Consider the following 24,517-nt stretch of genomic DNA (forward strand, 5'->3'; position numbering starts at 1 on the left):
GGCTATCTCTGCTCTGAGGATGGCTGTGGCCATGGCTGCAGCCAGCCCAGCTACAGCCAGTCCACTTGCTGCTGCCCCAGCTATTGTGTGTCCAGCTGTTGCCGCCCCAGCTGCTGTGTGTCCAGCTGTTGCAGACCTAGCTGCTGCCAGTCTGTATACTGCAGGCCCACCTGCTGCTGCCCCAGCTGCTGTGGTGGTTCAGTTGCTGAGTGCCTGACCTGGATCAGCTCTCTTTCTCATCTTAAAGCTACACTCTAGATATCTATTCAGCAGGACATGTGACATACTGATGTCATACACAGATAGACTCATGGAATGATTTGGAAAAGCCCAGTGTCTGTTACTATTTCTTCTCTCTTAAAAATCATTTTTGATAAGAGTACATCAGATTTATAATCAACTTATTCTTCAAATTGTTTTAGAGTACATGTTTCAAATTGCATGTTGTTTAATGTTTTACTTCTAGATTTTTTTCTTCTGAATGCCTCCCCACTGTGGAATTTATTTTCATTCAGGTTGCTTGGTATTTCCCAATTAAACTTTTAGCCTTCAAGGGCATTAAATGTGCTCATCTCTCATTCTTATTTACATTTATCGGTGAGCATTCATTATGTGTATTGCTAAGTTTCAGAGAGACAATCTCTTTCAAGTACATCATACATATTCGCCATATTTCTCTCCATCCCCTCAACCACCTCCTACCTCCTTTCCCTTTGCGCTCATCTTCTGTTTTCATGTCAAATGCATATAATACATTTATTTATCTATCTATATAGTCTAGGACTACAGATGAGAGAAAATATGCAGTCTTTTTCTTTTTGAGCTGGATTTATTTTACTTAATGTGGCTATTTCCTAGCCAATGGCATAGTTCATTCTTTCATTACAACAAATAAAACTCTGTTGTGTTTACATACCACATTTTCCTTATTTGTGCATCTGCTGATGGGTTTCTGGTCTGATTAACAACTTGGTCATTGTGAATAGCACTGCAGGTGGTATGGATGTATGCATCTGTGTGATGTGCTAACTTAGCACCATCTGTGTACACACCAGAACTGGATAGCTGAGTTACATGGTGGGTCTGCTTTTAGTCCTGAGGCATCTCCATACTGATTTCCATAGGGGTTGGACCAATTTATATTCCCCATCAGCAGTGTCCAAGGCTTCCCTTTCCTCGTGTCTTCATCAGCACTATTGATTGTGTGCTTTCTGTTCCTTTTTGTCTGCTAGTCTTCCTCCCTTCCTTCCTCCCCGTCCCTCTCTCCTTACCCACCAGCCCTCTGTCACCTCACCCCCTCATCCACTCCTCTTCTGTTTCTGTTCAGAAAGGGACAGGTCTCCCATGGATATTAACAAAGCATGGCATATCAATTTGCAGCAAGACTAAGCACCTCCCCTTATATTAAGGCTGGTTAAGACAACCCAGTATGAGGAATGCCAGCCAAAATATTAGGGACAGCCCCTGCTCCCATTGTTGGGAGTCCTACAAATAGACCAAGCTGTACAACTGAAATATATATAGCCTAGATTGGTCCTATGCAGGCTTTCTGGTTGTTGGTTCAGACTCTGTTAGTTCCTATGAGCCAGGTTAGTTATTTCTGTGGGTTTTCTTGTGATGTCTTTGACTCCTCTGGTACAATCCTTCCTCCTTCTCTTCAGCAGGATTCCTAATGTTTGGCTATGGGTCCCTGCATCTGTTTTCATCAGTTACTGGATGAATGCTCTCTGATGACAATTGGGGTAGTCACAAATCTGATCACAGGAGACAGCCAGTTCAGGCTATGTATGCAATATTGCTAGGAGTCTTACTTGGGATCATCTTTGTAGATTCATGGGAGTTTCCTTTGTACCAGGTTTCTACCTGACCCTGAAATGCCTTTCCTTTCTAGTCATCAAGTGTAAATAAGATTTTTATTCATACTGGAATCTAGTCTCACAGAAGAGGGAAGGATGGAGGAGATTTTCATCTGAAAAAGGATTATTACCCAGATTGCATAGTGAACTAAAAATATACCATCAAAAGAACAAATGGTCCAATAATATATGGACAAATGAACTGAACGGACACATCTTAAAAGAAGTGTAAATGGCTAACTAATATGGGTTTAAAATATGCAATATCTTTATCCATCAGGGAAATGTAAATCAAAACTATGCCAGTCAGATTCCTCACGCCAGTCAGAAGGGCGGCCATGGAGAATACAAGCAACAAGGGCTGGTGAGGATATGGGCAGGTAAGGGGCAGAGGCGGCAGGGCCATTTGCTGTAGCTGAGAAGGTAATTTAATGGAGCCATTATGGAAATCAGCATAGAGGACTTACCAAGAACTAAAAATAGAAAACCATATAATCCTGTTATGTTACTCTAGTACTTATCTGAAGGGAACTGAGTCAGTATGCATAAGAGATATCTGCATATGCATAATTATTGTAGTGCTCATTGGCTAACATATTGGAATCTTCCTAGGTTGATCAACAGATGCATACATACAGATATTATGATATACACACACACACACACACACACACACACACACACACAGAGTAAGTCAGTATGATAGTTAATATTGGTTGTCAACTTGACACACCTTGGGACAGAGAACCTTAGCTGATGAATTGCCTCCCTTGGATTGGACTGTGGGTCTGTCTGTGTGACACAAACTCAATTGTTGATTGAAGCCACTGTAGGCTGGGCCTCCCCTCTGTAGTTGATCTTAGGAGATATAAGAAAGGCAACTGAATGTGACATGGAAGTAAGCCAGTGAGTAATTTTCCTCTGTGGCTTCTTCTTGAGCTTTTGCTTTGAGATTCTGCCTTTGATGGTGGACTATAAGTAAGCCAAAATAAACCATTTCCTTCTGAAGTTGTTTCCGGTCATGGAGTCATAGCAACAGAAAGCAAACCAGATCTGTCACTCATGTTCAGGGGAGTATGCCTGGTAGTCCTAATCCTAGGATAAGTCAATGGTTCTCTCAAGTTTAAATGCAATGTGGAGATTTAATGTGACAATAACTCCTCCTGCATGGCAGACCAGCAATGGAGATAGAATCTATTTTGTCCCTCCCCACATGGCAGAGGGTCATCAGCCATGGTCTTGGGAGGGGCCTACTTTCTATTTGAGACTGAGCTACTCTGGGAATCTACAAAGAAGGAACAATCATGTGTTAGGGAGCCTGAGGATGTCCTGCCACAGTGTCCAGGTATGAAATGGTCACAAGAGATGGCCATATAGAGGGGCAGGGTCAGATCTGGACGTGATAAGTTTAGGCATCAGAATAGTTGGTGGTTGGCAACACGAATGAAAATTTCAAGCAGGAAACTCATATCTGGGACAGGGGACCAAACAGAAATGTTAGAACTAATCTGTTCTCCACTGAGTCGTGTGGTGTAGCCACTAATCATCAGGGCTGTTTGAGGGCCATTCTTCCCCTAAAACACAAGAGCTTCTGGGGATATTAGACTGCCCCTTGGGTACTGTAATGGTGGGGTTGCCAGGGTCTTTGCCCCACAACAGCTGGGAGAGTTCTTTTATTCCCTCTCTCTCTATGACAAAAGAAAACATACAAGACTTTCCTAAGTTGTTTCTACTTCAATCTTGAATCTTCCTCAGCAATAACACATACTTAGGTCTTTCTACTGACTACCTCAGGGCAACCCATTCCACAAGCCAATCTCATGGGGCTAGTCACATGTTTTTCTTGGAGATGTCCACTTCCCTTCTATCAATACCAAGACCCTCACACAGGGTGCTTCGGCTATATGCCATGGATTTACTCTAGTTTCCCTTCTTGGGGCTGGGTTTTCAAAGTTTCCCACTTGTGGCTCGTTAGTCACGATGCATTATTACATTAACTTTACTCTACATATAACACATTTGTTTCCATTGTTCTGGTTTGTAGAGTTAAACACACTTTGTGGGTAGATTCTGACTGCTTGGAGAAGAGGAGAATTATTTCCTCTCCTTCATAAATACCACACTTCTAAGAATGCATGGGTGTTGGAGCACAGGAGCTTTATGTCTGCAAATGGTTGGCTGTGTGAACTAACACTGAACTCACTATGGGGTGAAACACCTGAGAATTTGTTATTATAAACCACACCAATTTCTTAGAAATGTGCAGTGGTTATTTCTACATCAATAGGTCTCAAACATTTTTCTTTTCTGAGATGGGATTCTTTCTATGAAGCTCAGGTTAGTCACAAATTCATGATGTAGCCTAGGCTGACCTCAAACTCATAGATGTCTTTCAGCCTTGTAAGCACTGAGATTCACAGTTGTGCACTACTACGCCCAGTTTCACCCTACTTTTCCACTCAAGTCCAAGAGTAACATGCTAATTTGATCAAAATATTATGCTTGGTCAGGTTAAAAGTTGATAAAGGTTAGGCACAGCCTCAGGGATTGCAGGTTATTTTAAAAAATTCCTAAGAAATTTAGAAGCATTCACTCCTTTTGTAATGTTCACTTGTATGGTTAGTAACTGGTTATTTATTTGTCCTGGTTACTTAGGGTTTTTTGTTTGTTTTGTTTTGTCTTTTTGTTTTTTGATTTGACATTGCCTCTGAAGTTTCTCCTTGTTAGTGTTTTCTCTCATACAAGCATGGTTAAAGCATTTGGAACATGATTCTGCCATTCAGCACAATTCCTCTTTCCTAACTTTACAATCCCCAGACACCCAGAACAGGTTTATGGGAAGACTGACAACAGGCTGGAGATTATACATGAGTGTTCTCAGAGAGACCAGCCTAACACAGGCATTGCCCAGAGTACCTGAAAGTGGAATGCAGCTTGAACCTGGAAGATCAGGACACAAAGCCAGGATCTCCTTCCTCAGGTCCCCTTGACTTCAGGGATGAAGGAGCATAAGGGCCTGGTGCAATCCTTGTTTTCCAAAGAGCCATCAGCTGGAAGTTGAATTAAGCATGTTTTATTCAGCCGTTAAGTATGAACTATGTTTTCACAGTAAAAACACAGGCAGAAGTCATGAGTTAGAAATCAACACCCTATCATCTCCTGCTTGAAGAACCCATGGCAGACAATCCAGGTGAAGCAGGAAAGCATTGGGCATTAAAAGCCCAATAACACAACATGGCAGGCTCCAAGTTAGAGCACCAGGCAAGCCCCAGTGAACTATCATGTGTGGGTAGGCAAGTGTATCTTACAAAGGGAAATAGGCCAATGTCTCCCACTGAATCCAGAAAGACAGTAAATCAATAACAAAAGTCAGCTCCACAACAGCAAGCTGAGGGACCTGAATCTCATGCTGTAGATGGACTTGACAACCAACTTCCCTGAGATGCCCTAAGTATAAGTTTGGAGTGTTTGTGTTTGGCAAAAAGTAAACATCAAAATTTCACGTCTTACTATTGTGTCAGAAAATAGCGCAACAGTCAGAAAATGAGCAATATGAGTGTACCAGGAATTTACTCCCCTGAATGACAAGAAACAATTATATGTCACACCAGAATGGACAGGCTATGCCTTTTGAACTGAGACTGAAGTGTGTAATACCAAGGGGCAAAATGCCATGTGACAGTGCCCTTTGATGTTAAGTTAGAACAGTAATTCAGGAAGTGCTGACAGACAAATTATAACACATCAGGAAGAGAAACTGTGCTTCCTACCCAACCTGGAAATCTAACCAGGAAAGCAATATTGCTTAATTTCATAATCATCTGTTTATTAACATAAACAATAACAAGGAAAGAATGCTGCATGTGAGGACAGCAGCCCCTCAGCAGGGTATAAAAGGGGATGTGGGCAGGGAGACTCTCACTTCCAAATCTTTCAACCCAACTCCTTGTAAACCCATCCAGAACCTCCATCTCTGACACCATGGTCAACTCCTGTGGCTCTGTCTGCTCTGAGGAGGGCTGTGGCCAAGGCTGCTGCCAGCCCACTTGCTGCCAGGCCACCTGCTGCAGGACCACCTGCTGCCGCCCCAGCTGTTGCATCTCCAGCTGCTGCCAGCCCTGCTGCCAGCCCTGCTGCCAGCCCAGCTGTTGTGTGTCCAGCTGCTGCAGGCCATCTTGCTGCATTTCTAGCTGCTGCAGGCCCTCCTGCTGCCGCCCTAGCTGCTGTGTGTCCAGCTGTTGCAGACCCAGTTGCTGCAGGCCTTCCTGTTGCCGCCCCTGCTGTAGCAGTTCCAGCTGTTGTGGATCCAGCTGCTGCCGCCCCAGCTGCTGCATTTCTAGCTGCTGCAGGCCTTCCTGCTGCCGCCCTAGCTGCTGCATGTCCAGCTGTTGCAGACCCAGCTGCTGCAGGCCTTCCTGCTGCCGCCCCTGCTGTAGCAGTTCCAGCTGTTGTGGATCCAGCTGCTGCCGCCCCAGCTGCTGCATTTCTAGCTGCTGCAGCCCCTCCTGCTGTCGCCCTAGCTGCTGTGTGTCCAGCTGTTGCAGACCCAGCTGCTGTGTGTCCAGCTGCTGCAGGCCCATCTGTTGCCAGACAGCCTGCTGTCGCCCAGCATGTTCTAGTGGTTCTTGCTGCTGAGAATTCTCACTCAAAGTCTCCCCTTCTTCACCAACTAACATTCCTGATGTAGACTACTTGTGAGCTGAATCCTGCGATGCCAGCTACAAGCCCTTAACTCCAGTTGATTAATATTCTGTTTTTGCCTACAAATATACCCGGTATCTCACAATAGCATTCTCTCTTTCCTATATGGACAGAACTTTGAATTCCCTTTAGATTCCTTGAAACTATTATGTGACCTCTCATAGATACGCTGTTCTCTGCCCTATCCCTAAAATGGAGTCATTCCTACAACTTAAATAAAGGTGGATTTTGCAGCCATATAAATATAAAAGCATTTTGTCTTCTTTTCCCTACCTGTTGTCACACTATCAGCTTTTCTGTAGTCTATCTCCAAATACGAAAAGACCATAGGACATGGTGCCATGCATGCCAGCTCTTTTCCCCCAGAAATTGTCCTTGGAAAGCATAGATATGGATGTTTGGAGCCAGTGCCTGGATCCCTCCTGTGGGCAGTCTCTTTCAAAGATCAAGCGTTAGGCAGAAGAGTTCAAGCCTCTGTCCTCCTCCATCTATTTAAGGGGATATCAGCAGGCAGCATGCTGAAGCAGGCCGTGTTTAAGGGACTGTCATATGAGGTCTGTGCTCTGTTGGGTTTGGTAAGAGTAGAACCTTACACAGGAACTTTTTGCAGGAACAATAACAAGGAAAGGCTCTCTAGCGGAACCCAGAAGAAACTTCCAGGGAGAAAAGTTTACAGTAGTAGAAACAAAGTGTGTTTTCCATGAATGCCAACCCATTAGACATCATTTGACTGGGAGGTTCTACAATTTGAGCAGGACTACAGCCCTTCCTTTCTTAGAGGCAAAGTACCTTTGCACTGCTACTCAGCTATCACCATCTTTGACAACTAAACATAGGAGAGATACGGGTAGGGTAGCTACATGTAGAGAAAGTAGCATATGTATATGAAAAAATCCCCAAAACAGTACACAGCAAATGAACAGTGTGAGCCACCTGCATTGTATGCTCACACTAGCTTAAGGAAGGGAATCATAGGATAAAGGGCACCTGTGTAGAGCATCCTTTTGTCCATTCATACCCCTTCTTCTATTTACTCCAGTTCATTAGTCAGAATAATTAGAGGAAGTTATAGTAGGCACATCGGATGCTTTCTTTGAAGAGCCACATCCTGAGAGTTCTGAGCCAGTGGCTACTATATTCTTATTTAACTACAGCTGTTATTCTTTTCCATTTACATTTAACACTCAAGTCAAAATTTCCAGGACTGCACAGTGGATCATCAGTGCCAAATACACTGTTCATCAGGGTCCCTACTTCACCATGGTGGAGCAGTCACTCACTGGGAGTCAATATCAGGGATTCAGAAGTGCCATATCCTTTCAGGCCATATTGTGACTAAGAGCAGGAGATTCAAGACACCCTGAGGTTAAGACAGCGAATTTATATTTCTGTTGGTTCTCTGTGACCCAGCGCTGTATTCTCTTAACTTTATATCATTAGGGCTCCTTTTGCATTCCATCCCAGATAATGTGAGCTCACTTCTGCCAAGATTTTATATACCTCACCATAGCTACAATCGGATCTGTCAACTGGTCTTAGGTCTTCTACTGCCATCTGTTATGATATATTTGCTTTGTGGAGGCTTCTCCTAGTGAATGCTATGGAAATCTGATTTGATTAACTATGGTGGGATATTTGTTTACACTGTGTGAAGATGTGTCACTGTGATTGGCTTACAAAAAGCTGAATGGCCAATAGCTAGGCAGAACTTCCAGGGAGAAAGAGGAACTTGGAATGAATCTAGGAGCATGGGAGACACCAGAGAGACCCTGAGAAAGTTGGGCGTACAGTATGGAGGAGAGGTAGAGCTACATGGCAAAATGTAGATTAATAGAGACAGGTTGTAATATAAGTTATAAGAGCTAGTTTGAAATAAGCCTAAGTAAGCTAAGCCCAAACTTTCATAATTAATAATAAGTCTCCATGTCATTATTTGGGGGTTGGTGGTCCAAAGAAAGTCTGAGAGAAAGCTTGCTACATTTGGTGGCCACGTTGGGCACCAAATGGCGTTTTTGTGTCTGCTTAGCAGATGCACACGACCTTACTGATATTTTAATTATCATCTACAGATTGATGACCCCCAGTCAGCACTGCACAGGCCACTAAGGCCACAGCCTTGAGGTCCTTCTGGTCCTGCTACCCCAGCTCTTCCGTGGTCACCATATGTAGGTTTAAACAGTCTCTATCATTCTCTTTACCAACAAAGACACAGAAGTCAGATGTGGGGGTGAAAACCTGCTAGATGAGAGAAGCCAAGAAGCAACCAGCTGACCTTGCTTTTTGGCCAGAGACACAGCGAGAGAAGTTATCTTTTCACGCATTCAAAAACCAAAGGGATGTGCCTAACTCTAGGCCTGCCCTTTCCTTCCTTTTTGTCTTTTCTATCCAAATTCCTGGCTTCTCTAAGGCTGATTCTGGTTAGCTAGTCATTGGCTCTACCCCCTAATCAAGGTTATCTTTATTAATAGTCAAAGAGTGTCATAGTGCAATCAATTATCCCTCAACAATTACCTTCCATGCATGTCTCTGAAGAGGTTTTAATTTATCATTTTTATTGAGTAGCTCACATGGGAAATGGGCACAAGTATCAGGCCATTTCAGGGACTTTATACCAGTTTTTATCTCATAGCTCAAGAAAACAATGTGTTGTAGCTTATGTTTGTGAATTGGGTACATGGCCATCTGGGGCACATGTGGACTGTCCTCCTTTTCAGTTGATGGGTCATGAGTCTGAGAAGTGCATCCAGATGGAACTTGGAGGAGAAATCATGGATTTCCATTGGTGGAACTTACCTAAACACTTCCTCATTCTTAAGTTCTTTCAGGGTGCATATCTACATGTTGAAGAACACCTCACAAGATCCAATATAGGCACTGAAAGTTGTGTGCCCAACTCCACAAAACAAACACTTCTGATGCAAATGGATGGATGGATTGGTCCAGACTTAATAATAGTGGATGATTTCAATGCTACTTCTTCAGCCTATTGGTCTTCTAGATTCCTCTCTAAAAATTACCACAATGCTTTACTGCTGACCTAAACTATTAGGTCAGACAGACTGAACAGGAACCTAAGAATGTTCCGTTATACATCCTAGATGTTCTCAGAACCCTGTGAAACTTTTTTCAAATCATACTTAAGACCGTAAATCAATTCATAACAAACATAAAAATTGAAATAATTCTTATATGTTATCAGATCAGTGTGGAATGAAATCAGCAATGAAAGAGATTACAGAAACAATACTGACATAGAGAGATTATTTGAATGAACAGTCATTGGATAAATCACCGAGGAAGCTAAAAAATTCCTAAAATCAAATAAAAATGAAAACACAGCCTATCAGAACCTGTGGTCCACTGCAAAGGCAGTAAGTACTAATGTTTCTAACTCATAAGTACCTATAGTTAAAAACAAGAAATATTTTTTAAAAACTTTCCACAAAGACAGTCAGCCTCACAAAGACAATCACCATGTTTCCGTCCATATGTGGAAAAGCTATATACATGAAAATGGAAGAGGGACTTTAGGAAAGGGTGGAAGGATTATGGTAGAGATTGAGAGACAGGTACCATCAAAGTACATTATATACCTATATGGAATGTCATGATGAAATCTATTATTTTGTTTCATTGGTATGTGCTAATAAAACAAATATACATGCACATACATATGTACTGATACACATGTATCTGTAGAGCCTACAGTAACAGATATCTAAGTTTCAGTGCCCATGTCTTATAATTAAGAATACCAGGTTCTCCTTCAAAATCCACAGATTGCCGGGAGTTAGACTCTACTCCTGTCCCAGTTGCCAATCCTAGCTGGTTAACCATCCCATAATTATACCCATATTAATTTTCAGAGCCAAATGGTTCTCCCTGGATTCTTTTGTGACTTTATCATTCCCATCATTCCCATGGAGCTACATCCTGCAGCAATACTTCCTATAAAAATGAGGGTTTAGTGAATTGTCTCTACTCTGAATTTCTCCACAATGCTGGGGACCCCTTAATTGTCCCACCCTAATCATCTTAGCAAACAGAGCATCTTTTGGGCCACCAAGAAACAAAATGACTTTGTTGGGTCTACTGGCCTTAAGAAAAAGTGTATTCTAGCATATCTTCTTCTCTGTAACCTTTGATCTCTTCTTTTTCTTGGTGCTCCTTAACTAGCCACTTGTCCTTACATGGCTTCAAAACTTAGTAGCATGCAGACTGCACACTATTAACTCTGTGGGTCAGGAATCAAACAGTGTGGCTGCATTGCTGGTTTCCTAGAACTTCATAAGCTTCAGTATAGATTTTGGCTGGACCCCGGGTCTCCTCTGTGGAGCCAGTCTGAAAGAATCCAATTTGAAGCTCACTTCTGTGATAGCTGAGAATACCTTCTTCCTTGACACCACTGGGACAAGAGCCGCAGCACCTTTGTGGGTTCTGTATGAAGGTTGTCTCCTGCTTTTTGCAGCGTGAATCTCTCCTACATTGCAGCAGAATTCATCAATCCAGTGACAGAGGAAGAGCCTGCCAAAGACAGTTTGCTAGCAAGAGGAAGTGACTTTAAAAAATGAGGAGCATTTTCTTGATTATTGGTTGAGGTAGCTCACTGGTACTACTTCTGGGCCTGTGGTCCTGGACAGTGTAAGAAAATAGGCTGAGCAAGCTATGAGGAGCAAGTCAGTAAACAGCACACCTCTATGGCTTTCTGCATCAGCTCCTGCCTCAGGTTTCTGTCCTGCTTGAATTCCTGCCCTGACTTCTCTTAGTGACAGACTGTGCTATGAAAATGCAAGCTGAAACAAACCCCTTTCCTCCCCAGTTTGCTTTTGTTCATGGTGTTTTTCAAAGCAATATAAACCCTAACTAAGACAAATGTAGGGAGACACTGTAGCCCTGCCTCCTAGTAGCCTGGTCAGGTGTGCTGGGACACGCCCGTAAGGGCGTGGTGAGGGGAAGTCTAAGGTGAAAGGTTCTTAAGGGACCGCGCACACGTGGAGAGTCTCTTCTCCCTTCTCCCTTCTCTTTGGCCTGGCTGTCTTGCTGCCCCTGGCACGCTTTGGCTTGCGCTTGGCTGGTGTTATCTGAATAAAGAAACCTTAGCCATACAGACTGCGGATTGATCTCTTCAGACAAATCCTAATGGAAGGCATGACTCAGTGAGCTATGATTCTCTCCAGTGGTTCCTGCTCTCGAGGGCCCACAAAACCTCCTAATGTTGGTCCTCTGGGTACTCAGACTGTAACACATAGCATTTGGCGGATACCTTGCATAAAACACAGCATGAAGTGAGCATAACCGAGGGTGCTCTTGATGTTGTCTGTCCAAGAGAGTGTAGGACACTGAGCAAAATAATTGAAATTCTAAACACAGAATGGCATTCTGTGGCAGAGCATTCAAAAACAGGAAAACTAAACTTCATTGTTTAAAAATGCAAACCTAGGTGATTGAATTTTGAGTAAAAGAAATAAAAAAGATTATTCCAAAAATTGGGATAGTAACTCTGTGGTGGAGGGAGGAAGATATAGTCAAGACAGACGCGTGGGAACTCTACTTGATGAAGAAAAGAATCTCCACTGGGATTTGGGTGGTAGACACTGGCTTAGTAATTATTTCCTATGTTATACATGAATATTTCATATACCTTCCAGGATACTTGTGTTTTTATAATACCAAATGCAGGGTCTCTGTGAGCACCATGGCTAGCAGAATAATGATCTGTGGGAGGCAAGAAGGCAGTACAGTTCAACGTGACTAAGTAGGCAGCATTGGTTCAAACTTTGGGAGTCTGACTCTGAGGAGTTTATTTTAGGCATATTTAAGCACAGCACATGTTGGTGAAAACTTTTCTGGTAATAATTAATTTACTCCCTTGTGTACAACAAACCACACACAAATCTCTTTGAGGAACCAAGTAAGCTAAATAAAGGTTGGATGTGACTACATCAAAAACTCTTTGTAAAGTACTCGTGATACTTTCCATAAAGATGGCTTCTATAGATTGACTACATGTGACACCTTCTGTAAAAATAGGTTCTATAGATTGTCTGAGAAAAGCAAGCTTATGATAAGATTCTTGGGGAGGATCCACTGTGGTCTTGGCCACATAAACAGCAAGTAGTCACCAGGACATTAACCAGATCTGCCCCCAACCTTCTGGGTAGATAACAGGCTACACATCCTTGTCTTTGAAGGAACAACACTATGTTGCTTTGAAGGAACAACATTCCAGGTTCCCCTTATCTTTGATCTGTGAGCACAAGGGCCTTTGTGCTGCCTACAATCAAACACTCACAACCAGGTATAGATAAGTAACATGGAAAGTTTTTTATAAAAATAGGTGAAATTAAATAAAAAAATAGGTGGACATTGTTATTATTTCATAAATTGTTCTGAATGTATGTATCATTTCACAATGGGCCCAACAATATTTAATATATATTCTGAAATATGTAAGTGAAGCTTGATTTTTACTAAAAAGTAACATAGATGATTCCAAAATAAGGTTCATTTTCTCTCTGTTAAAAATAGCTATTGTATCTCTATTTAGATAAAGATGTTACTGTGAAAAAAGGCCAGAATGAAATCCACCTACTGGAAGTATACTTTAGCTACACATAGCTACATAGAATACATAGCAGGCATTTATAAAAGAGAATGGACTGTGCATTTACATGGCATAAGTGATACCTGGTAAGTAAAGTCTGGTCTGCTTATCATGCATTTAAATTACCTATCATTACCAAGCATCAGATTACTTATGTTTTCAAATGGAATTTGCAAATGTCAACCTTGGCCATTCACATCTCCACTGTGTTTATCTGAGTCCTTCCATTATGTTATCCTAAAAAGACAAAAGGGAAGAACATTGTATGACAGAAAAATTATTCACCACCTTCTACTCATTGTGATAAGAGAGGTATTTGTAAACGTGGTCGAGATGTTAAATATCAACTCTACTTAAACAGACTGTGGGTAGAACTTACCCAGTACATGGACTCATGATGTTCCCACGTCTGACTTTCCTGTGTAGTCACTTAGTGTTCTGTCTACAGAAATGTTTCACTGTACTCCAAGCTAGAGCAGTTAATAGAGTAGCTAACAACAGCAAAGTGTATTCATCAAAGCTTGAATTTCATTGTTTGCAATTTAGGGTGATTTCTCTATTATTTGCATACTACTAATTGAAATTTCATTACTTTGCAACTTATTTTCTCAATTGAAATCAATACAAATGTATGTCATATGGATAATTAAAGGAGGTGGGTCTCAAACTTCAGTGCCCATTTACAGAATCTGAGATGTTGAAAATCTTCTGAGCCCCAGGCTCCACTCCACACCAATTAAATAAGAAGCCAAGAATTGGCTAGTTTGCAACATTCTTCAGGGTGGCTCCTCCATGTAGCCAGCCATGAGAACCACTGTTTCAGGGACTGGTATTATCTACCTGTTGTCTATGACAAGAATGCACCTTGTCTTTTGGGACTAGAGAGGTGGCACAGTGACTAAGAGAACTTGCTGTACTTGTAGAGGATCAGAGTGGTTCAAGGATCAGCCATGTCAGAGGACGCACACTTGCCTTTAAGTGCAGCTCTGATGTCCTATATTAGCTTCTACAGACACTTACAAACATATGCATACATGCACACACATGTAGACCCACAGTCTCCCTGCAGATAAAAAAAATATCTTAAAGAAAACAAAGTAATTTCTCTTCCCACCACCTCTCTCTCTCTCTCTCTCTCTCTCTCTCTCTCTCTCTCTCTCTCTCGTGTGTGTGTGTGTGTGTGTGTGTGTGTGTGTGTGTGTGTGTGTATGTGTGTGTGTGTGTGTGTGTGTGTGTGTGTGTGTGTGTGTGTGTGTTACATGGGGAAATGTCTTTCTTAATCTCCTTAATTTTTTTTTCCGAGACAGGGTTTTTCTGTATTGCTTTGGAGCCTGGCCTGGAACTCGCTCTGTAGACCAGGCTGGCCTTGAACTCACAGAGATCCACCAGCCTCTGCCTCCTGAGTGCTGGGATTAAAGGCGTGTGCCACCACCTCCTGGCCTGTCCTTAAATGTATGTAGCAGCCCCAATAATTAACAAAATAACTTTCATTGAAGGTCTGTGCATATCTTTTATTAAAATACTGTATATGTATTAAGTATGAGTATGTATACATCCAGCAAAAGTTGCAGTTTCTTAGACTATAAGAGATATTTTCATAGACTTACATTACCACAACCCTGACCTAAGGGTACAGCGGGCCATACAAAATGAGAACAAAGTGAACAGAACCAAGATGCAAAATGCCAGGTGACAGCTCTCTTCAAAGAAACTGAATGAGGAAAGCCATTTGGATGGTGGCTCAGCAGCTCTGGACAATGAACATACCAGGAAAAGGAAATCGTGTTTTTCATCCACCTTGATAGTTTAGCCAGGAAAAGAAACTTGCCTAATTCGATAATCACCTATTTATTAACATAAACAATAACAAGGAAAGAATGCTGCATGTGAGGACAGCAGCCCCTCAGCAGGGTATAAAAGGGGATGTGAGCAGGGAGACTCCCACTTCCAAACCTTCCAACCCACCTTCTTGTAAACCCACTCAGAACCTCCACCTCTCACACCATGGTCAACTCCTGTTGTGGCTCTGTCTGCTCTGAGGAGGGCTGTGGCCAAGGCTGCTGTCAGCCCAGCTGCTGCCAGACCACCTGCTGCCGCCCCAGCTGCTGTGTGTCCAGCTGCTGCAGGCCATCTTGCTGCATTTCTAGCTGCTGCAGGCCTTCCTGCTGCCGCCCCAGCTGCTGTGTGTCCAGCTGTTGCAGACCCAGTTGCTGCAGGCCTTCCTGCTGCCACCCCTGCTGTAGCAGTTCCAGCTGTTGTGGATCCAGCTGCTGCCGCCCCAGCTGCTGTGTGTCCAGCTGTTGCAGACCCAGCTGCTGTGTGTCCAGCTGCTGCAGACCCAGCTGCTGCCAGTCTGTGTGCTGCCAGCCTACCTGCTGCCGCCCCAGCTGCTGCAGGCCATCTTGCTGCATTTCTAGCTGCTGCAGGCCTTCCTGCTGCCGCCCCTGCTGTAGCAGTTCCAGCTGTTGTGGATCCAGCTGCTGCCGCCCTAGCTGCTGTGTGTCCAGCTGCTGCAGACCCCAGTGCTGTATCTCCAGCTGCTGCCGCCCCACCTGTTGCCAGACCACCTGCTGCCGCCCTAGCTGCTGTGTGTCCAGCTGCTGCAGACCCCAGTGCTGCATCTCCAGCTGCTGCCGCCCCACCTGTTGCCAGACCACCTGCTGCCGCCCAGCATGTTCTAGTTGTTCCTGCTGCTGAGTGCTGTACCCATGGTCTCCTCTTCTTCACCACACATAATTCCTGATGTAGACCATCTGTGTGCTGAGTCCTGAGAGGCTTATTGCAAAGCCTCTGATACAATTGAGATTGATTGAAACACCAAATATATTGCCCAACTGCTACCTGTTTCTGTCTAAAATGCACACACATTTGAGCTTTCTTTGAACTCTGTAAACTCTTGTAATAATTTGATCTTTGCTATATTTTTAAAAATCAAGCTTCCTACATCTTAAATAATTTGAAAAAATCGAAGGTACATAAAAACATGTCTTTGTGTCTCCTTAATTTTCTTGCAAAAATTGTCCCCAATTGCCCCTTAATGCCTTGGTAAGTTGAGAGTTTACTGGATCACACAGGAACAGTCACCCCACTGGGTTTTCAGACCTCATGACTAAGAATATCCTAGTGTATCTACTTCTTCGCACCTTTTGATTCTTCCTTGCCCCTTTATGGGTGATGAGAGACCAAATGAATGGTTATGCTACACTCCCTAAACACATAGTAGCTAGGACACCACACATTTGTCTTTTTTTGTGGATCAGGAATCTGATACAGACAGACTTCATTGTCTGTGTCCTCTTGTGTCATGTCAGCTGGCACTGGGGTCTCATGTTAGGGACAACCTGGAAGAGTCCACTTCCAAATTCACTTCTGTGGTTGCTGAGAACATTTGCTTCCTTGGTAGCATTGGGTTGAGAACCTCAAATCTCCCACACAATATCTGGATTCATCAAAGCCAGTGACAGAGCGACATCTGTGTAGGAAGGTTGGTCATCAAAAGTTACAGTCTTTTGTCACTTCACCCTTGACTGTTTGTCATGTGCTGTTGGTTAGAAGTAAATGGCTCACACACAAAAAAGGAATTATACACATCCAGTAAAAAAGCAGGTAGAGAGAACTGAGGGTCACAGTAGGGGAACCCTGTCCTCGGCAGAATATAATACCAAGCAAAAGGAAAACAAGAGTTCAAATAGCGATAGTCTATGCAACATTCACAAAATTTTTGTAAAACTAAACCACACTGTTTACAGATATCTATTGACTGGCTAATGGTGTCAAGAAAAGCATAATGAAGACCACCTGGAATCCTGAGGTGTGATCTTTGGGGTTGTGTGGGTAGAGATGTGGTCAAGACAGATACAGCCATTCTTGGAGATGAAATGTCTCTTTGACTTGGCTTTAGGCTACACTACCTGAAGAGCCATTGTGATGTAGGTGTACACATACATTTCTAGTATCTGCATGTTTTCATAATAACAAAGATTATTTTCAAACAGGTGAACTGAGATGCTTAGCTAGATTTAAACTGCAGGACTAGATAAAGCAACGAAAATATGTTAAGAGCAAAGAGGAGTCAATTAATGGTTGGAGCAACATTTCCATTATTTCTAATACATAGATCACTCTCAAGACTAATAATATTGTTAAATATATATTTACTTATATATTTAATACTTTCATTCATTTAACATATGTTCATTCATTAACATTCATTCATTCTTTCAATACATATTCATTAGTACTTAATGGAGCTTCATTTTTAATTATAAGGAAGTTCATTGCATAGGAAATATGTGACTTTTCACTTGAGACACTTATTGTGCCTCTGTATAAATCATGAGGTTGTAAGTTAGACACTGTTACTCACCTAATTATCCATTTTAGTTACAAACAAGATACACACCAGGAAATTGTATATACTAACATGATGCTTGACAAGATACAATCTCAGCCTGTGCCAGGTTTCTGAATGATATCGCCTAGCTCCTGAATGCTTTTTGCAAATACAATTGTCTTTGCTCCATTCTAGCTGCACTGATGGCATTTAACTGACTCCTTTCATTTTGGTATTTTAAAAAGATCCCCCATGGGGAGGGTCTAGGCCCTGTTTCAAATGGTAAGATAGACTTTGAAGATCCCCATGGAAGGCCTCGCCCTCCCTGGGGAGTAGAAGGGGGGATGGGATGGGGGCTTGGTGGAGGTTATAGGAGAATGGGAGGGAGAGGGAACTGGGATTGATATGTAAAATAAGACTGTTTCTAATTTAAACAAAAAAATCTAGGTGAAAAAGATGAAAAGAGTAGTTTAAAGGAGAGAAATTACTGAAGAGACATTAAAACCCACCTGCACAGTGCAAGTACAGCCTAGGCAGATCACATGGTCCTGGTGCATTGCAGTGTCATCAATTATCTGTTCTGTTTGTTTGTATCTCACTGTCATCAATCATCCATTCTAGACTACCAGTAAAATTTAGGGAGGGGTATGTAGACTGATGTCTCTCAGTGTGGGGTTTCCTCTTTAATAACCCAGTGTGCCTTCTATAATGACTCCCCACTGGGCTTCGGTCCCATTCTCAGTCTACAATACTTATAGCTCAATGTTTCCAATTCAGGAAAATTTTCTCTGTGATTTAGATGGCACTGAGTGACACGTAACTGATCTACAAGCTCTCTTCTGAATGCAAACGGCCATGTGCTGTGGAAGTTTTAAGGAGAGAGATTTCAAGCTTTGTTGGGTACTGGGATAAACCATGGAATTTTATAAACCTTTGACACTCTTGATCTACTACAGACCTAATAAGTGAACTAATTATTTTGGGAAAGAGTAGGCAAAGGCAATTTTTGACATTTCCCAAATAATTCAACCATGCCTCCAACTAGCTTAGTGGCTATGATCTTATGTTTATAAATTGTTTTACAGGGGGAATTACTCTGTTCTAGTTGTAGGAGAGGGGGCTTGACTTAACTCTCATATGTAGTTTTCAGTATTGGGCTTGACCAAGGCTCTTGCCCGTGCTAGACAGTGTTCTACAGCCCCAGAGGTCTTCCTTAACTCCCCTAAATCTACAGAGAAAAATCTCATGTAATAATCAATTGTGTCTTTATCTTCTTATGGTGTTTCTATAATGTAGCAAATCTACGAATTTGACTACTACAATGGACACATCCATGTTTCAGTCTTTCACATTCTTCAACACCACAGAGAAAAGCCTAAAGTAAAAGCAAAAAACCGAAAAGTTTGCTTAGCAAGCCAAGGAGATAGAAGTCTTGCAGGGAGAGTAGTCTTTAAATTATTCTAAGGATGACATCACCCCCAGCTACTCGCGACTTCTTCAGCCTAAGGGAACAAGAGGAGGAAGCATCTGACCACCTAGCCAATGGGATGGGGATTGTGCGCCCTCGAAGTCTCTACTCTGATCACACTATAAACAGAAGCAAGCTGAAATCCTATCATTTTCTTGTTATTTTATTATTATTGAAGGAAAACCTGAATGTAGCAGACCAGCCCACCACTCAAATCATGGAGGAGGTCTGTCTACAGGGTCCAGGGCTTCAATGGACCCAGCAAAGTTGGGTAGAGGCTAGACGAGTGGTTGTCAACCTTCCTAATGCTGACCCTTTAACCCAGTTCTTCATGTTGTGGTGACCCCCAACCATAAAATTATTTTCATTGCTGCTTCATAGCTGTAATTTTGCTACACTTATGAGTTGTAGTATAAATGTCTGTGTTTTCTAATAGTCTTGGGTGACCCTGTGAAAGGTGACCTCCAAAGGAGTTGTGACCCACAGGCTGAGAACTACTGAGCTAGAGCAAAAAGCAATGACATGCTTGCTGTACAGTAGGAGTTCTGATGTCTTGAAACAGAAACAACATGGCTGGCGGGATCAGTTAAAGCCAGAAGACAGGATGGCAAAAGATTAAGACCAAGGGAACAACATAGGGACATGTGTTTTATGATGTCACTCAGCTCTGCAGCCAAAACTCTCTGAACTGATATTATAATTAGTTTTAGAGTTTTGTTTTTGGCAGAAAATAAAAAGAATAAAAAACCCAATATTTTACCATTCAGCTTATCAGCTGGAGGTTATTCCATTTCTAGATTTAAAAGATCCAGAAACTGCATCAGTCTACATGGAGAGTTGTCCGGGGTCTAACCTTATCCCATCTGAGTCATTGTAATGAGCCATCAGACAAATGCAGCTTTGTCCTCCTCGGTCACGAGAAAAGATCTGTAAGAACACTAATTGCATGGTATAGCATGAGACTGAAGGACAGAGTAATAAGACACACAGTGTCTTGTGAAAACACAATTCTAAAAGGAACTAAAGCCCATAAGACACTTCACAGATGGCTCATCAAAAACTGACAATGAGACCTAACACACCAGGAAAGGAAACTATTTTCCATTAGCCTTGATAATTTAACCAGGAAAAATAACTTGCCTAATTTGATAATCACCTATTTATCAACACAAACAATAACAAGGAAAGAATGCTGCATGTGAGGACAGCAGCCCCTCAACAGGGTATAAAAGGAGATGTGAGCAGGGAGACTCCCACTTCTAAACCTTCCAACCCACCTTCTTGTAAACCCACTCAGAACCTCCACCTCTCACACCATGGTCAACTCCTGTTGTGGCTCTGTCTGCTCTGAGGAGGGCTGTGGCCAAGGCTGCTGCCAGCCCAGCTGCTGCCAGCCCACCTGCTGCAGGACCACCTGCTGCAGGCCCAGCTGCTGTGTGTCCAGCTGCTGCCGTCCCAGCTGCTGCCAGTCTGTGTGCTGCCAGCCCACCTGCTGCCATCCCAGCTGCTGCAGGCCTTCCTGCTGCCGCCCCAGCTGCTGTGTGTCCAGCTGCTGCAGGCCCTCTTGCTGCATCTCCAGCTGCTGCCGCCCCTGCTGTAGCAGTTCCAGCTGTTGTGGATCCAGCTGCTGCCGCCCCAGCTGCTGTGTGTCCAGCTGCTGCAGGCCTTCCTGCTGCCGCCCAAGCTGCTGTGTGTCCAGCTGTTGCAGACCCAGTTGCTGCAGGCCTTCCTGCTGCCGCCCCTGTTGTAGCAGTTCCAGCTGTTGTGGATCCAGCTGCTGCCGCCCCAGCTGCTGTGTGTCCAGCTGCTGCCGCCCCAGCTGTTGCCAGACCACCTGCTGTCGCCCCAGCTGCTGTGTGTCCAGCTGCTGCAGGCCCCAGTGCTGCATCTCCAGCTGCTGCCGCCCCACCTGTTGCCAGACCACCTGCTGCCGCCCAGCATGCTCTAGTGGTTCCTGCTGCTGAGCTCTCACCAGTCTCCTATGTTATTCAGCATTTCAGATGTAGCCCCTGTGTGGGCTGAATCCCCAGAGGCACATTGTAAAGCCTCCGTCTTAACATACTGGTTTTTACCTTCCAAATACTGTACCTGTGTTTCTGTCAAATGAACAAAAGTTTGATTTTTCTATGAAATCTGTAAACTTATCCTTACGATTTTTCTCTTCTCCATTTTCAAAAACAGCTGTCTCCCCTGTATTAAATAAATCTTAGTTTTGCAAGCACACCAGTGTTCATATGTCTCCTCTGTCCTTCTTCAATTGTCATCCTCATTTGCCAATATTTTAGCTCATCTCTAGCAATGCCAGCAGATGATTTCAGGTGTGCCTGCTGTATTTCTCCCTGTATTCATCTTTCTATATAGGAAGATCTCATTGGGCAAGCACACAAGCACACCGCCTCTAATTGAAAAGTGGTCTGAGCACAGAGCTCAAACAAGGAAATGCAGTTGTGATTCCACGCTCTCCCCCACTTCCTACAAAGAGGAAGTGTGTCACTGTGGTGTTACTGAGGCCCTGGGTGTCATGAGACATAGTTGTCTCCTGTGATGCTTTGCTCATGTGGATTCTGTTGGCTTTGATGGAGTGGGTATTGGGCATGGCCTTGTTGGAGGAAGTATGCCACTGTGAGGGTAGGCTTTGAAGTATCCTATGTTCAGAAACTGCCCTCCCCAGTGTCTCAGTTAACTTCCTGTTACCTGAAAGTCAATATGTAGCCAGTACCATGTCTGTCTGCATGCTGCCATGCTCCCCACCATGATAATGGACTCTGAAGCTCTAAGTAAGCCACACCAACTTTGTAAGAATTGTTGTGGTCATGGTGTGTCTTCACTGCAATAGAAACCCCAACTAAGACAGAAGTTGGTACCAGGGAGTGGGGGTTTGCTGTGATGTTTGGATGTTTGCATGTTTTTGTTTGGAGTAATATGAACTTTGGGAGTTTGGGTTAGGAAAGCAGTAGAATGCTTTAAGTGCTGCTTAAGAGCTCTACCAGTAGGAGCATGGAAGACAGTGGTGCTGAGTGTGATTTGACAAACTGGGAATCAAGAGGTTTCAGAGGAGAAGAATTTTAGTATGTTGCTTAAAGATCATTCTTGTGATATTTTGGTAAAGAACGTGGCTGCTTTTTGCCCTTGTCTGAAAAGTCTGCCTGGATTAATTACATTGGCAGAGAAAATGTCAAAACATCTTATTATAGACTCTGTTGTGTGATTACTAGTGTTAATTCTAATGAAGAAGTATAATAGAAAGAAGCAAGCTGAGCAGGATTTTTTTTTTTTTTGATTTTTCAAAACAGGGTTTCTCTGTGGCTTTGGAGGCTGTCCTGGAACTTGCTCTTGTAGACCAGGCTGGTCTTGAACTCACAGAGATCTGACTGCCTCTGCCTCCCGAGTCCTGGGATTAAAGGTGTGTGCCACTACCACCCATCTTGGAGAACTATTTGATGAGTAAAAGAGCACCAGAAAGTGGAATGCAGCTAAGTTCTGTATTCAAGGAGACAAAGTATGGAATAAAGGGCGTGGTGACCTTAGGGCAAGATCTGACCCAGTTAAGTTTCCAGCTAGTGAAAAGGAACTAAAGAAAAGCTTAGAGCCAGGTGTGGTGGAGCAGAGCTTTAATTCCACCACTGAGAAGTCAGAGGCTAGTGGATCTTTGAGTTTGAGGCCAACCTGGTCTAGAGATCCAGTTTCAGGACAGTCAAGCTTAAGCAGTGAAGGGAAGAAAGATGGTGAAGATGTAATTGAACAAGGGGACCATGTTCCAGTCCCAGTAAGCAGCAGAACATGGCAGCTTCAGCCACATGGTTCTGGCTATAGAGTTAAGGATAGAAGAAATGGGTTATGAAATTGGCCTCCATACCTAAATAAAGCCACTAAGGCCAGTCAGGTGTCAGGGGTGCCCCTGAATGGAGGCCAAGTAGAGAGGCCATTGTATGAAGCTGTGAGGTTAAAGCCTGGATTGCCTTGGAAAATGCATGTTGGAGATGCCAAAGTTATGGAATACCTGCCCAGGAAAGCTACTAACAGGGAGTGGAACCAGCCCAAGACAAAGAAGTGTGTTACTGTCAGCAAAACTGAAGGGAATTGGAGATCTGAAGAGTGCTTTGACATCAGACATGGAGAAGCAGAATTTGGAGTTTTCCAAGCTGGTTTTGAACAAATTAAGGTCTTTGATCCATTTGAATAAATTTTTATTTAAACAATTTTGAGAATTTCATGTTTGAGTATTGCATTTCCATCATTTCTACCCCCCTTCCCCCACTCCTATGCCGCCAACTCCTTCTCAAGTTCAGAACCTCCTCTATAATTACTACTGTTTTACACACACACACACACACACACACACACACACACACACACACACACACAGAGAGAGAGAGAGAGAGAGAGAGACAGAGACAGAGACAGAGACAGAGACAGAGAGACAGAGAGAAGAAGAAGAAGAAGAAGAAGAAGAAGAAGAAGAAGAAGAAGAAGAAGAAGAAGAAGAAGAAGAAGGAAAAGAGAATTGAACCCAGTAAATGCTGTTCTTATGTACTTGTGTTTGGGGATTTTCTTTTTAAGAAAGATGTGTAGGGATCAAATTTCAGTTTTCTATATGGTTCCCTACTCTATTATGTTAGTGTCTCTATGTGTCTTGTACTGTGCCATTAGTGAGTTAGTTTTATATTTGCTCTATAATACTCATTATTGTTATTCCACCAACAAATTTAATGAGAATGATTTCAGGAAAATAATTCTAGTCACTATAGCTCCTGTCACACAAAATAGAATACCTAGAATAAATCTAGTAAAAGATGGGATAAATCTATATAGTGAAAATTATGAAATAATGAAGAAAAAAGAGTAAAGAACACATTGAAGCTGAAAAAGCATACCATGTTCATGGACTGGCAGAGTTCTGAGAAAATGGCCATATTGTCAAAGTCTAGCTAAATTGTCAATGCAATTCCTACTACAGATCCAATGACATCCTTCATGGAACTGAAAAAAAGTCCTAAATTTCATGTGAAAGCACAAAACACTAGGAATAGTCAGTACAATCTTAAGCAATAGTAGCAGCATAGTTTAATTTTTGGAAACAAGCATATTTATGGTAAAGAACTTTCAGGCTAAAGATGTTGTTTTGGGGTTTACGGTCCAAAGCTTTCACTACATATATGGCCAAGAGGCAGACACCTCCAGGTGAATGGGATCTATAGCTAAGCCCAACCATGTGAGAAACAAGACAGATGAACACTGTGAGTGTTCTGACGCTGTATTATGTACTGACGCTAGCTCAAGGATGTATGACCCGAATAGAATACCCTACTACCTACTTCACACATCTATTGCTCTTGTTCTACACTCACCAACTTGTTAGTTAAACTTGCTGCAGGAAGTTATCTTAGGAGTATTGATCAGTAGATACCTGCTATATTATGCAACCTGTCTTATAGAGCTACCGAAGAGTTCAATCTGAGAGTTCTGAGGGATTGGTTATTTTGTCCTTATTGGATTGTAGCTATTGTATTTCTCTACTATATTTCTCTATTGTATTTCTCTCTCTATTTAGTTGA

The 24,517-nt window shown here is 42.8% G+C and overlaps 2 protein-coding genes across 6 annotated transcripts; both read left to right on the forward strand.

Moving 5' to 3' along the window:
• Positions 1-5,837: 5,837 nt before the first annotated feature.
• On the forward strand, positions 5,838-6,491 carry LOC107977277 (keratin-associated protein 4-3-like). Of its 3 annotated transcripts, none has more exons than XM_027428179.1 (2): positions 5,838-6,390; positions 6,451-6,491. In XM_027428179.1, the coding sequence occupies exons 1-2, from the start codon at positions 5,838-5,840 to the stop codon at positions 6,489-6,491; spliced, it is 594 nt and encodes a 197-aa protein (XP_027283980.1). The 3 variants fall into 3 exon arrangements, with proteins under 3 accessions (XP_027283980.1, XP_027283981.1, XP_027283979.1); XM_027428180.1 differs by having other exon boundaries at positions 5,838-6,255; positions 6,466-6,491; XM_027428178.1 differs by having other exon boundaries at positions 5,838-6,491.
• Positions 6,492-15,165: 8,674 nt separating this feature from the next.
• On the forward strand, positions 15,166-20,926 carry LOC113836890 (keratin-associated protein 4-6-like). 3 transcript variants are annotated; one of them, XM_027427731.1, is made up of 5 exons: positions 15,166-15,289; positions 15,455-15,587; positions 20,371-20,436; positions 20,662-20,818; positions 20,882-20,926. In XM_027427731.1, the coding sequence occupies exons 1-5, from the start codon at positions 15,166-15,168 to the stop codon at positions 20,924-20,926; spliced, it is 525 nt and encodes a 174-aa protein (XP_027283532.1). The 3 variants fall into 3 exon arrangements, with proteins under 3 accessions (XP_027283532.1, XP_027283533.1, XP_027283531.1); XM_027427732.1 differs by lacking the exons at positions 15,166-15,289; positions 15,455-15,587 and having other exon boundaries at positions 20,279-20,675; positions 20,901-20,926; XM_027427730.1 differs by lacking the exons at positions 15,166-15,289; positions 15,455-15,587 and having other exon boundaries at positions 20,279-20,926.
• The last annotated feature ends 3,591 nt before the right edge of the window (positions 20,927-24,517 follow it).

The sequence above is a fragment of the Cricetulus griseus genome, chromosome 7, assembly GCF_003668045.3.
Source record: "Cricetulus griseus strain 17A/GY chromosome 7, alternate assembly CriGri-PICRH-1.0, whole genome shotgun sequence".
NCBI classification, from domain to species: domain Eukaryota; kingdom Metazoa; phylum Chordata; class Mammalia; order Rodentia; family Cricetidae; genus Cricetulus; species Cricetulus griseus.

What these genes read in the sequence shown, in the direction of transcription:
- LOC107977277 (XM_027428178.1), top strand. Translation starts at nt 5,838, where the DNA reads ATGGTCAACTCCTGTGGCTCTGTCTGCTCTGAGGAGGGCTGTGGCCAA.
- LOC113836890 (XM_027427730.1), top strand. Translation starts at nt 20,279, where the DNA reads ATGGTCAACTCCTGTTGTGGCTCTGTCTGCTCTGAGGAGGGCTGTGGC.